At 34.9% G+C, this 15,433-nt stretch overlaps 1 protein-coding gene across 5 annotated transcripts in view; it reads left to right on the top strand.

The window, feature by feature from the left end:
* The window catches only part of CTNNA2 (catenin alpha 2), a 1,548,366-nt gene that overhangs the window by 483,476 nt on the left and 1,049,457 nt on the right, over window positions 1-15,433 (top strand). For all 5 annotated transcript variants that reach the window (XM_056824737.1, XM_001364449.4, XM_007477790.3 and 2 more), the window contains exon 4: window positions 15,354-15,433. This exon is cut by the window's right edge and continues 87 nt beyond it. In XM_056824737.1, coding sequence (XP_056680715.1) covers window positions 15,354-15,433 — 80 coding nt within the window. The remainder of the gene's footprint in view (window positions 1-15,353) is intronic.

Below are 15,433 nucleotides of genomic sequence, written 5' to 3'. Positions count from 1 at the left end.
AAAGGGTAGGTAATGAGGGTTAAGTGACTTGCCCTGTGTCTCACAGCAAGGAAGTGTCTCATGACGAATTTGAACCCAGGACCTCTTATCTCTAAGCCTGGTACTCAATCCACTGAGCCTCTTAGCTGCCTCTCATTCGTTTAAAAGGTAATGGCTTATGATGTACTTCTGTCTCTTCTGGACTGATATTACTCATTTTCTCAGGACAAAAGAAAACATGAGATTCTGGATTGAGAACCAGAAGGAATTTCAAAGATGCCTCTAGTCCAATGGTATCAAGCTCAAGTAGAAAGAGTTCCTCACTTAGGAAACTGGAAATTGCCAATAATCATATTGTAATGTATATTTATTTTGTAAAACATTTCCCAATTAACACTTTAACTTGTTCCTGGTAGCATTCAGAAGTTTGGGGATTAATATAAATTTGACACCTCTCATCTAATCCAACACACTCATTTTAGATCTGAGAAAACTGAGGCCCAGCAAACGGAAATGATTTGCCTAAGGTCACAGAGGCAATGATTGGCAGAGCTGGGCCTTGAGCACCAGCCCTTTAGGATATAAGCTCTTCCAAAACTTGTTTCCTTTCTTCTGTCAAGCCCAGATAACCATGAATGGAAAAGATAAACGAGGCTGATCATAAGAAATAGTTCCAAGACGCCCATTGCCTTTAGCATGAAGAGAAATGGATGCACAACTTTCTCATTCTGTAGTGCTTGTGAGTTTGTAATAAGTAATAATAGGAGTCAGTTTAGTGCTTTGTATTAATAAAATGATTTACATACATGATTTTATTTTAGCCTCACAGCAACCTGGGTAGAGGAAATTAATTAGCCTGGTTCAACTAATTATATTGCTTGTGGTCATGGAAATAGTGAATGGTCATTGTCACTTTTGGGAATATTGATATGTATTTCACCTCCTCACCAAATGTGAAATCCGTATTCATCCAAAGGAAGGAACTCTGACCAGTCATCCAGGTCTATTTACCTTTCCCAAGCCAGGTATGCTCTGAAACGATCCCCAAATAGCATATTGTGTAGCTTCTTTTGCTGAAGAAGGCTGATATTCTACAAATGAAATGGATCATACCTTTCTAGCCCCCAATTTACGATATTAGGGTTCAGTTTGTTTTCCATTTTCTCTACGTAAAGGGGAATCAGATGAGTAAAATACAGTTTTACAATCAAGATCTATTGATTTAGAATGTATATCATATCCTTCTGACTCTTGAGATAATCTCCTAATTATTGAATTGTCCCTACCAATGAATCAAGTACAATCATTGGTTACGGCCATGCTTTACTAGATGGAAAGAACACTAGGCCTGTAGTTCAAAAATCTTGAGTTTATTTTTATAACAGCTTTATTACAGAGTAGAAATGTGCATGTTTATATTCATGTAAATATTTGAAGTATAAAGTTTTATAGCTTATACTTTTTTAAAAACAATCACTATTTTTAAGAAAGAAATTAAACATAGCAATCCTTAAAAAAAAAAAAGGAACTAACTAAGAACTAAGATCTGAGTTCAGATCCAGTTCCAGACACTTACTTGTTGTATAACCCTGGGCAAGTCACTTAACCCTCTTTGCCTCAGATTCCTCATTTCTAAAATGAAAAATTGGAGAAGGAAATTTCAGACCACTATAGCGTCTTTGGTTAGAAAACCCTAAATGGACTCAGAAGAGTCAGACACAACTTAAAAGGACTGAACAACAGCAAATAAATCAACTGGTAGGCCATGAAAAAGAAAAAAGAAACACTCTGTGCCTTCAAGTATCTCACATTCCTTGTCCAGAAAGTGATTTCAGTTGGGACACACACACACTCTCTCTCTCTCTCTCTCTCTCTCTCTCTCTCTCTCTCTCTCTCTCTCTCTCTCTCTCTCTCGTACATCATTCACTACTTTCTGAACAGCTTTTATAAAGAATGAATATTCATAATAATACCTTAAAATGAATTAATACTATAAGATTTGTTGAGGGCTCTACCTGTTAATATTTAGAACTGGACTATCCAAGTTATAGAGAGAAGGGTACATTTTCTTCAAGGCCTTCATATTATAAGTAGGCAAATCAAATTACTTCAGCCTGTCAGAGATACTTGATTTCATCAGTTTGGGTCCACCCTTCTCTGATACACATTAGAATGTTGATGATCTCTAGGAATTGATGTTATGGAAAAAAGTAAATTTTAACTAGTTGCCAAACTTCCAGTGTTGAGTTTCTCTAAGATATGGTTGGACACCATCATCGTCACATCAGTGCTTTAATTGTTTTTTGCTTGGTAGGGATACCCAGAGCCTGTGTCCCAATGTATAAACTTCCAGAATCTTAGTTAATCTTTACCTTATAATGAAGAAATCAGATTAAAATTTTTATAGTAGAAAAAACTTTGTCCCTACACATCTTCATCATGACCATCATCTTTATTGTCATAATCATCATCATATTTTCTATGTTAGCTTTAGTTTAAATTGAGGACATGATGGTTTTGTTCTCTCTCTACCTTATGGTCCTATATGTGATGTGCATATTCAATTCATTTATAAAAATTTTAGAGAAATGTATCAATGAATGAAATGCATCATAAAGAAGATACCACTAAAATGAGAATCAGGAGAGACCATACTCATAATTTTGACTCTGTCAGACCCTTTCAGTATGACCACAGATACATCATGTTGCTGATCCCGGCCTTGATTTTCTTACCTGCAAAGTGAAGGAATTTGACTAGATTATTTTTCAGATCCTTAAAGCTCTAAAAATCAATAATATTTATAGCTGAAATGAGAATGAATACCTTTGTAAGCATGCTTTGAGAATTAGATAACCTTGACTATAAGTGGCTTTCAGGCATTTTCTCTGCCTTATAGATTCCAAATATTAATCATAATGATAAAGTGCTTTGAAAATGACAACTGTCGACTATCAAATTGGTCTTTAAAAAGTTTCTTGATGGTTTTTATTTCTCCCAAATGAGGATTCTATTTTTACTGCTTACTGAACATAACACGATTACTTGGAACATGGATGAACACTGAATTTTGTAAGAGGGCAGCCAACCATGATACCTCAGGCATCCCTTGATCCTTCTTTCCAATAAAACTTCTTTCCTTTAACTTGAACAGATGATTTGTTTTATTTCAGAAATTTTGCCATAGGGAAGAGATCCTATTTAAGCTCACTATATCAGTGTCTCTGAAAAACTGAGAACAGATCCTAATTGAGAGAATTTAAAGTGAGACAAAATTGAGAAAACAAGTGTCCTTCATTTTATCATGCTTCACTCTGTCACACTTCACAGATATTGTGTTTTTTGAAAAATTGAAGGTTTGGGGCAAACTGTGTCAAAGACATCTATTGGCACCATTTTCCCAACAGCATGTGCTCACATCATGCCTCAGTGACACATTTTGGTAATTCTTGCAGTACTTCAAACTCTTTCATTGTTATCATTTCTTGTATGATAACCTGTGATCTTTGATATTACTGGTGAAATGGTTTGGGGCACCATGAACTGTGAACCTTAAAAAATTCCCAGACCCTACTTCATAAGGTTGGGTTAAGACCATTCCCCGTTGGGACCATTCCCCATTTGGGCAGTGAAGATACTTAGATCAGGAATGTGAGAACTCTACTTAGATCAGGAATGTGAGAAATCTACTTCAACATACTTAAGCATGCCTTATGGGAAGATAAAGTTGTAAACTCTTTGCTGAACAATGAAAGATACTTAAACCCATACTTATAGTAAGACAAAAATTTCTTAAGCTGTGCCTATTTTTAGAACTAATACAAAGGGGTGCTAAGTACCTATAAAGGTCAGGCAACTTGTGAATTTACAAGGAGCAAAGAGGTGAGAACTTACTCAGAGATTCTAGTCTACTCAGGTGTGAATTACTCAAAAGATTAGTCTACTCAGGTGTGAACTAAGAATGGTCTGTCCTTTGAAAAACGTCTACTGTGATTGGTAGATGGGAGAATTTAGGGGAGGTGACATAGGAGAAAATTCCCTTTATAAGGAGATGAGAAATCTGAGATAAAAAAAGTCTCTTGAGAGAGGCTCTTGAGGACAGTTTCTTGACACAGTCTCTTGAAGACAGTCTGAGGGAGGCTGACTCTGGCTGGAACTCCCTCTGAGGAGACTCTGTCCCTCTGAATCCTTGCTTGGACAGATCTTGTGGTGAGTGATTAAGGACTGACTGATCTTTCTCTTAAGGCTTAGGCCTGGGTTGGCCAGGGCTGCCCTGGGCCAGCCTATCCTTTTCTCATTATTTCCTTTTTCTCTCTCTTTTTCTTTAATTCCTCATTGTAATTAATTAAAATCTCTATAAACCCAGTTGCTTGGGTATATTTAATAATTGGGAATATTGCCCTGGCAACCACCTTATATTTGATTTAAAACAAGACACTGTAATGAAAACATTTTCTGAGGTCACAATTTACTCATCCACTCTTATACCTACTGCAATTTATATCTTCCATATTTTAATTATTACAGAACCATGCCCATACAAGACAATGCACCCAATTGATAAATGTTACGTGTGTTCTCACTGCTCCACCAACCAGTAACTAACTCTCTCCCTCCTTCCCTCTCTCTCTCCCTCTCTCTCTCTCCCTCCCTATCTCCCTCCCCACCCCTCTCTCTACCCCCCCTCTCTCTACTCTACCTTTCCTATTACTTGAGAAAAATAATATCAAAATTATGCCAAGTAAATTCCCTATAATGGCCTCTAAGTGTTAAATGAAAGGAACAAACTACGATGGGACAAAGCTCATTGTCATCTTATTTTAAGAAATCTTCAGACATGCCAACCTGAATCACCTACCACTCTGATCAGTGGGCAGCCATCGACAATGAGGCAAGACCTTCCACCAGCAAAAAAAAAAAAAATATATATATATATATATATATATATATATGACTCACTAAAGTCTCAGCTAGTGTTTAGCATTTTCTAGCAGTGAAGTATTTTTAATTAAGGTATTACATTGTTTTAGACATGATGCTATTGTGCCCACAATAAACTAGAGCATAATGTAAACAGGACTTTTATATGCATGGGGAGACCAAAAATTTCACATGATTCACTTTATTATGGTAGTGTGGAACCTAACTTGCAGTATCTCCAAAGAATGCCTATAGTCTAGCCTGTCCTCTTTAACACAAACCCCCCTGTAAAACTGTTTCTGTCTTTTAGTGGAGAGAGAATAGGAAGAGAAAAATATAATATAATATAATTTCTCATTTGAACTGTGACAATAGCTTTCTTGCTTCCATTTTTCATTTTTTATCCATCCTTCACACCATTCACTGTCAGATTTATCTTCTTGAGGCTCAGATCTATGGATGATATTCCCTTGTTGAGTGTCCTTCCATGGTTCCTCATTGTCTGCCAAATAAAATAAAGACCGGTTCTTATATTTTGTACCATTCTCCTTCATACACTTTAATTAACATCTGAACGAGGAACTTGCCAATACTTTATTTAATCCCGCCTTTTGTTGGTATTTGCACAGATGAGATCCTATGCCAACAATCTATTCTCTCCATAACTTGGCCTATGAAAATATTTTTTCCGGGCCAAATTCAGTGACTACCTTTTTTCATAGAGCCTCTCCTTTCTCCTTTAAAAAATTTTGTCCTATTATTTTCCCTATTTTGTCTACTTAATCTTATGATTTGTGTCATATTTATTAAGTACATCTGTGTAACTAAGTGGCATGTCTGAAGTTAAGAAGTCTCATTTTCCCGAGTTCCAATCTGGCTTCAGACACTTAGTAGCTTTGTGACTCCAGGCAAGTCATTTAACTCTGCCTCAGTTCCTCACTTCAAAAATGAGCTGGAGAAACAAATGGCAAACCACTTCCATATCTTTACCAAGAAAATTCCAAGTGAGGTCATGAAGAGTTGGTCATGAATGAAAAATAATCATAGAGTCAGACACAACTGAAATGACTGAATAACTATCATACTATACTCATGTAATATATATTTACCTGTTTTACCCCCTTTTGAAATTATTAGCTCCATACTGAAAAGGGAAGCCTTTACCCATTTACATTCATCAAACCCATACTTTATTCATTTATTCAATCATTCATAATATCCACAGTTCTGTGGACAAGTCAGTTTCCTTCTGTGTACCTCAGTTTCCTCTTTTGTGAAATGTGAGCATTCCTGTCATTTCTTCAAGCTCCTTTTCTGTGATTTTATGAGGAAAAAAATATTACATGGTAGGTATTGGCACATAATCTGATATCTGAATTTATCTGAAGTATCTGAATTACTGGATGAATTATTTGGTTGGAGTTGAATTCAATATATTGAATTTTTTATATTGAATAAATAACTAAAATAATGCATTCTCCACATGATTTCTGCCCTTTTTTTCTGGTTATCTGGTTTTCTTAAAAAAAAACAGGCAGCCTTTTATTATCTCTATCATTTCTTGTCATTGTTCAGTCATTCAATCTTGTCTGTCTCTTCATGACCTGGGGGACTGTAGCACACCAGTGCTTCCCCTAATGTCCAAGGCATGTTCAATTCTTGGCATGGACATTGGAGTGGTTTTCCATTTTCTTTTCCAATATATTAAGGTAAGCACAATTAAGTGGCTAGCCCAGAGTCACATATCTAGTAAGTTTCTGAGGCCAGAATTGAACACAGGTCTCTCTGAATCCAGGCCCGGTGTTCTATCTGCTAAACCACCTAGCTATTTAATCTTTTCTTTTTTATACTTTATTATTTCTTGGATAACAGAAGCCATTCAGCCATCCTGGCTCCAGAATATAAATTTTTTAGTTTGCTAAATTAAACATTCTTTCAATGTGATTGCTGAAGGATACTGACCTATTTTATTAGAAAGAAGAAAACTGGGTTCTTCCACACTTTTCATATCCTAATTTCTAATCATTCACATGGTATCTACTATGTGCTCAAAACTATATCAGGTATCATAAGAATACAGAAAAAAATGGTGATGGTTGATCCCTATCAGTCATATTTCAATTAAGTTCATATTTGTCTATAGTATCTGGAATTTAATAGGTATTTAATAAATTCTTACAGAATTAAATTGAATTAAACATTGAATATATAAAAGAAGATAAATTGTTCAGACAATCTTATTCATCTACTGTTAACTCTTCTACCCAAAAGGTTGGAAATCTTTTGCTGCTCTCTTGATCTCAGTTTCCTTATTTGTAAAACAAAAGGTGTTGATTAAACATTTTCTTAACGTATTATAATTCTGTGATTTCTCTTGATATCTGAATTGTTAGAAATGGAAACGTCTCATGATCTCCCTTTCCCCTCTATACACCAGCAGATATGATCCTTCTCAATTACCATTAGAGTTGACACTATATTAAAATTAAAATTCAACAATGGTATAGATATACCTGAACATCCCTATTAAAAATGAAAGAGTCAAGAAGATAGGAAATCATAATACAAAGTCTAGTAGAAAGGCTGGCTAGTTTTGGAAACATGTGTGTTAACTTTCTTAAGATACATTAGTTTTGTTGGTCTGATATATTAACAAATCTAAATGATCTGGTACCAGAAAATAGCATCTACTGAAAGTCTATATGCATCCTTGTAAAACTCCAACTGTATTCTCTCACTTATTAGGTTGTAAATGAAAGTAATGCTTCCTGTGGGAAGTAAGGATTTGGGGTGTGTAAATAATGGCTTTCCCTTTTTAATGAGCATTCTTATCCCCTGAGTATGAACTCTTTTTTTTTGCCAGGTTTAAAATATTTTCATATAAAGGCCACTTCTTTAACATAAAGAACTTGTTCTAATTTTTAGTCTGTAATCATATACATTATCTAAAGGTAATGAATGGCATGTACAGGTAAAACAAGTTCACTATGTCTTCCCTCCCTCTCAAACTTCATCTTGTTATATATGCATTCATAATGTCTCTGTCAACTTTAAAAAAAAAGAAAGAAATATACAGCTTTGATGGTATCTAGTAGAAGATAGCCAATTGACATATCTTGATTGTAAATATTTATTTGAAAACTGTCTCCTCCATTAGAATATGCCTGGAATATAGTAAGCACTCAATCCATGCTTGTTGACTGACTGAATACAGTGATAGATCCCTAAAGTTTGCTTTAAAAATTAGGATTCTCTTTTCAATTGCTCGCACTCAAGCCTGCAACTTATAAAAGAACCATAAATATCTCAGGCAACTTCAAATTGGCTTGTTTTTGAAATCCTCTCCTTTGTAAAGTCTTTTTCTATGTATAGATTGAATAGTTTTTTCAAGTTTGTTAAATTAGATCATATATATTCATATACACACATATATGTATGGATATATATCTACAAATACATATGTATATACATATATATATTTGTGTATGTATAGATACATATATATGTATAAATTCATACACACATATCTTAAGTAGTCATTCAGTTCTAGCTGGTATTTCCATCTGCATGGCCATGTTTCGGCTAATATGGGCATTTTATAAGGTTTGTGGAGGGGGTTCTAAAAAATGGTTCCCTGTGAAATGGCTGCTCTCTTGCTTCATTAGGTCTGCTTCAGCTTTGTATTCCTCGGGGCAGTGGCATTAGATTAGCTTGCTTTTATGCTATATTAGCTTTTTGTGGGGAAAGGCAAGTTTCTTGCTGGAATGAAGCATGCTGAACGCAAAGTTTCTCAAAGCTTTGAAAAGTTGAAACATCATCATGAGTGAATTATAACCAAGATCTTTCTCCTGTGAAAAGAATGTCATGAAACGTCACCATAGAATTGGTGGCTCCTTGGACTATTAGAATTATATCACTAAGCCATTTATCGAGCACGTCCTATGTGCCCAGCACTCAGCTAAGTACAGGGGATGTGAAAAAAGGAAAAAGACATGGCGATGGCTGATCCCTATCTGTCATATTTCAATTAAGTTCATATTTGTCAATAGTATCTGGAATTTAATAGGAATTTAATAAATTCATTAGACTGAGCTGCTTGTTGGTTTCAGTTGTCTTTTGCCTTTCTTCACATTTCTACTATTTAACACAGTGATTGGGATATAAGAAGTTGCTTAATAAGTGCTTGCTAATATTCTATAGAGGTATATATTTTGTATACAATATGTAAATATATATGTGTGTGTGATAACCAACAGACAGAAGGTGCCAGGCTTAAGAGGCTTCAGGAAAGGCTTCTCATTGAAGGTTGGATTTTAGCTGAGACCTGAAAAAAACAAAACAAGGACATTAAGCATGGGGGAGAGTTGGAGAAAATATTGAGTCTGGATATTATAGTTATATAAAACTCAATATTCACTTAATAGTTAATATTAATGTACAACTTTATTGTTTGAAGAGCAGTTTACATAGGATATCACATTTGATCTTAACTATAGCTGGCATTGCTCTTTTGGATCTAAATTACCCTCTCATTAATATTGTTTCATGCAACATTTATCCAGAGTACCAATCAATTATAATGGAATCCAATTGTCCATTCCCTGTAGTAGGGATGAGGATGGGCAAGAGGACTCGAAACCTAAAGTACACATCAATGTGTTCTCTTGTGATTGGTCCATAACAAATCAACATTTATGCTGTTTTTTTTCTAAAATAATTTTTGGCTACCTGCTAACATATGCTAAATTTTTTCTTTAGTAGATACATAGTTTATTGAATAATAGCGATCTTATAATTTTAGCCTCAACAGTATTTTTTACATGAAGATGAAGTAAGAAAGGAGAAATCATGCCAAAAAAATCAAAGACACAGACCACAACTTAAAAGAATGTTTTTTAGAAGTAATTTTTAGGATGACCAATGGCTGACAATAAATGTTAAAGACAAGAAAAGAAGGAAGTGGGGATAATCATAGCAGGTGACAAGAGGTATAATGTGTGTATGTATATATAGACATATATATATATATACTTACATATTAATATATAGATCATATATTATATACATATTTTATTTATGATTACATTATGTGCATATATTGTATTATATATGTATGAGTGTATATGACTCTTTATCAGGGATGAGTTGCCTGGGTAAAAACAATATTGAACTGATTAGCCTATTGAATTCTTTATTTTGCCTCATTTTTCTCAGATTTTTTTTAATTGGGGAGGATGGATAAACCATTAGTATTTCATGGGATTCCAGTGAAAGTCATCATCTATTCTACATGCAATGAGTTCAAGTTATGGTTCTTTAGTTAACAAAATCCTTGAGTCCTGAAAGAATTAGAAGCTTTGATTTCTCATTCACTGTTGATGACATTAAAAGAATTTGGGAGAATAGAAGAGTTGATATAAAATTAGAGAGAAGCATATGTCTTAGTTTCCAGGGGGGAAAAATTGAATGAATTCTATAAACTAAAATCAGCGAGCTTGAATTCTATTCATGACAAAATTCAAGTGGGTGGTTTGTACACACACAAGTGAAAGAGTGATCACAAAAAAAGCAGGCGTGACTTCAAGAATGGCTCATGCTAGACTCATCTAATTTCCTTTTTTGACAGTCACTTGACTACTAGATTAAAGAAGAGCTAAAGATATGAGATCTTAATTCTAATAAAACATTTGGCGAGGTTTCTTATGTTGCAGATATCTGGGTTTTGTGATAGTAAAATTAGTATTTTGGGGATAGAATATTCAGATACAAAGGGAATAGTCATTAATAAAACCAATGCCAGCTTGAAGAGAGTTTTTGACCCCAACCTCTTTAAGAATTTTGTCAGTGAATAGACTGACGACATTGATGTCAAGCTTTTTAGAGCTGCCATTCAATCAATATTTAAAAAAAAAAATCATTTACCTACTGTATGTTAAGCCCTGAAGACACAGAGACAAAAACGAAGCACTTCCCCCTCTCAAGGAGCTTATATTATTTCTTGACGAAAACCCTGGACTATAGCCCACAGCATATGAGGATTACTTGAAGGAAATGGATATAGTTTTCCCAGAGAGAGGACTATTTGTAAGGGATGTTATGGCCATCCTCAAAACTATCAAATTGAAAACAGGTTAAGCATTCTGCATCCAGCATAGTGTCTTACTCATAATAGGTGGTTAAAATTATTTTTAATTCATTTTAAATGTCTTTGTTCTCATAAGATGATAATGATCAACAATGATCATATCAGAAAATTATAAATTATTAGAAAACACAAAAGAAACAGTTTTCAATGTAAGGAAAATCTTTCCACATATTCGAAATATCCAAAGATGAAATAGGCTGTTTCAGGAAATCATAGGTTCCCCCCACCTCACTGGAGGGATTCAAGAAAAGGATATCAATGACATCTATTTGTGGTTGGTATTATAAAAGGAATTGTTTGATGTTCCAATGTGGCTTAGGCTAATTGCATTCCATGAGCTCCCACCTTCAAAATTTTAGATTGTTGTTTTTTTTTTTTGTGACCACATTTCCATGACCTCTCTTCCCAATTTGACTTTTTGATGTTACATTTGTCTAGTAGTGGATGAGAGACGAAGAGAGAGGAGGACAGAGAGACAAAGGCAGAGAAAGAGGGAGAGAGAAAGACAGAAATAGAAATATAGAGACAGGGAGAGATAGAGACAGAGAGATAGAGACAGAAAGAGGCAGAGAGATGCACAAAGAGACAGAGCATACTTGTTTGTCTTAGGTTATTGGGGGGAGATGCTTTTATTGCTTTTCTGTGAAAGGCTTTATTTTAATATCTGCAAAATTGATCTGATGTATGGTTCTGCTGTGGCTTAAATATATATTTTCAAACTACCTGCCTTCCCTTTAAAGTTTATCTGGTCCTATAGGACCAGATAAATCTTGACAATGTGCCTTTGTGACAGTACAGTAATGAATGTTTAAGTTTCACATGGGCTGTAAAACTTGAGGTTGTTTGTGTTGAGCATAAAGACTGAGCCAATCTGCAAGTCTAATATGGCTATTGTAGATGGCAGCTTCCTTTTGAATCTAACAATGTAATATATTTCTTATACATCGACACATTTCCTTGATCTAAAATAGCATCATCATGAGGATGAGTGTTTTCTTTTAAGCACACACTAAAATTATTTCATTGCATCCAGATGTACTGCAAAATGTCAAAAGTTTTACACAGAAATAAACAACAAAATAAGCCATGTGATAACAAATTTTGAATGAAACTATAAAATAACCAAAGAAATGTATTATTTTTTTCTTAAAGATTCTTTTTTAGTGTTAGCTTATATGGAATAATGCATTCCTACAGTTACGTCAATTGAGGAATTTTCCACCTTAATTAACAAAAAATTTGAATATGTAGATTTTTTTCAATAATTCATTTTGGGTCGAATACAGTCTTGAAGTCAGTATCTTGTGTTTCATGTGCTTCCCAATCAATTAGTTTTAGTTTACTCCATTATTCAGAACTGCTTCATTAATTTTCCTCTACCAACACCATCATGCCATAGTTCAAATAAACAACATTCATTAGTCAAAATGGACATGTGTGTGTATGTGTGTGTGAGAAAGACAGACAGACAATTATAAAGACAGAGACAGAGAGAGAGAGAGAGAGAGAGAAACTGACATATAGATGCTGAAACAAAAACAAAAATCATTAATTTACCTGAATGAAAAAAATCATCTAAATGGACTCTCTATTCATATTGAATAAGTAGCATCATAATTGTGACAAGGAAATCACTTTAAAAGACTGATATATATAAGGTTTACATAATGTAATAGAAAAAGATAGGATTTGATATCAATAAATCTTAGTCCATCTTGATCTTCTCATCTTAAATAGTATATTTAGATGACATATGAAACATTACTAATAGGAAATAAATACCAAGGAGACAGAGAGCTAGGAGAGCCTATGAGTGATAGAAAAGTGCTATTTTCTTTAATTCCTGAGAAACTTCTAGAAAAGATCATTAATGATATTGTTGATAAATATTGAGATTAGGAAATAGTGATTGCAAAGAGCCTACCAGATCCTCAAAATCAAAGTCAGCCCAAGCTCCTTTTTGATTTTTATATGATTAATATTATAGGAGATCAAGGGACCCCTAAGGGATTAGTTGACCAAAATTTATCTAGGATTTTGTTCAAATATCTCATAGTGTTCTTTTACAGAAGGAAGAAAAACATATACTATACCAAAAGTATCAAATTAAAATAGAATTGGCTCCATGGAGGCCAAATTTTGACCAAGAACACTATAAATTAACAGCTCTTCTATCATATTTTTATTAATTTTGTTAAATATCTAAATTACATTTTTATCTTATTAGAGATTGGAATTGGGGACTGTTTGCAGGATACCTCTGTACTAAGTAATAAGACCATCAGATGGAGTCTAAACTAATTTGATGATAGCATTCAGTTTATATTTATTAATGATTCAAAATCAATGTAGTAGGAGGTCTCTAATAGAGTATCTTAGGAATCTATGCATAGGCCTATACTTTTTTATCAGTGATATGGATAAAGTTATGGATAAAATGTTCATCAGATTTGTGCAATCTTGATAGACTAGAGTTGTGATGGTGAACTTATGGCACATGTGTCAAAGATGGCAGGCAGAGACCTCTCTGTGGGCACATGCTACATCACCAGCCAGAATGAGTCACTAGAAAGGCAGAGGTACTTGGGTGAAGCTGTTCCCTTCCTCCTCTCCACCATACATCCTCACCTTTCTGCCCAGTAGCCCAATGAAAATACTTATTCCTCTTCTGAGTGAAGCACTCAGGTCACTCCTGTCCCCCTCTCCACAAGTGCCTCTCCCTCCCTGAGTGGAGCTCAGGACACTCCCCTCCCTTTCTCCCTCTCCTGTCTGGGGTAAGGGGGGGAATATTCAATCTCTGGTGGGGGCAAAGCACTGCACACAGTCTGATATGAGGGGTGAGGCATGGCACACAATCTGGGCAGGCGAGGCATGGCACATAGTCTGGGGACAGGGCACAGAACACAGTTTCTAAAAGGTTCACCATTACTAGACTAGAAAATTAGACCTGCTCTAAGAAGATATAAATCATGATGTTTGATATAAAGTTTTATTAAAAGCCAACTTTATCAGAACAATAAGGAGAAGACCTGTCTATGTGGCAGATTTCCTGAAAATGATCTATTTTGTATTTGTTTTTTATTTTAGTAAATGTTAAGCTTAACATGGTGTAGTAGTTAAGAGTACTGGGCTGGAATCAGAAAGCTTCATCTTCATGAGTTCAAATATGGCTTTAGATATTTACTACTTGTATGATGCTGGGAAAGTCATTTAACCATGTTTACCTCAGTTCCCTATCTGTAAAATGCCACTCTAATATCTGTTAAGAAAACAAAATAAATGAAGTTAACAAGAGGCAGACACGATTGAAAAAGACAGAAAGGAATAAACAAGTTTAATATGAGTCAATAATTCGATATAATAAAAAAGTAAACATGGACTGTATTTAGAGCTGTAACTGTGGGGAAGCTATAATCTGCCCTCTTTAGCCATCATCTGAAATAGTTTGTTTGGTTCTTGATACTCCAATATAAGGACACTGAAAAGCTAGAGAATGCCCAAAGTAAAATGACCAAATTTGTTTAAGTTAACCAAAATTGATGAGCACATCGGCTTCATATCACATGAGGATCATCTATAAGAAATGATGTTTTAGCCCAGAAGAGAGAAAACTCTGTGGACACGTTAACTGTCTTCCTTTATTAAAAGGGCTGTCAATGGATAAAGGATTAAACTGCATTTGATTTGTCCCCAGAGACGAGATAGGTTGCCTCAGGAGCAATGGGTAGAAGTTACAAAGAGGCCAATTTAGGCCTGATGTCAGGTATAATTTTCTGAGAATTAGAGCTGTTGCAAAGGGCAATGAGCTGCCTCGGGATCTAGTGGGTTCCTCCTCCTCCTTTGAGGTCTACATGCATCAGTTTGATAACCACTTATTGAAGGCAATTCCTTTTCCACATGGGTTGGACTTCGAGGGTTGCTGACATCCTATACTTTATACAACTAGTATGATTCTGTGGCTCTGTCTCCTCTAAGAGTCCCTTTACTTACAGTCAGACAAATAGTCCTCTTTACGAATAAATACAATTTAGGGACTCTCCATCCAGTGACTGATGAGAACGACAACTAGACATTTTAAAAGGTATATATAACACGGCGATTAACTCTTTAAAGAGATTGTGTGGTCGTTGAGGCTTAAAGAGTATCATAAACCTTATTTGATCAGCAATAGTACATTTGTTCATTGGTCTTTGAGATGATTATTACTAATATTATTACTATTATTATTATTATGGCCACCATCATCATTTCAGGATATATAAAGAAAAATCAAATCTGGATGAATCATTTTGTCTCTTTTGTCTTGTAGGTGAAACCATGAGAATTGCCTCTTCTGAATTTGCTGATGACCCATGTTCATCGGTGAAGCGTGGCACCATGGTGCGGGCT

This window comes from Monodelphis domestica, chromosome 1 (assembly GCF_027887165.1).
Source record: "Monodelphis domestica isolate mMonDom1 chromosome 1, mMonDom1.pri, whole genome shotgun sequence".
Classification (NCBI taxonomy): Eukaryota; Metazoa; Chordata; class Mammalia; order Didelphimorphia; family Didelphidae; genus Monodelphis; species Monodelphis domestica.
The sequence above is the reverse complement of the archived record's forward strand: the minus strand, read 5'-3'. Positions and strand labels throughout refer to the sequence as shown.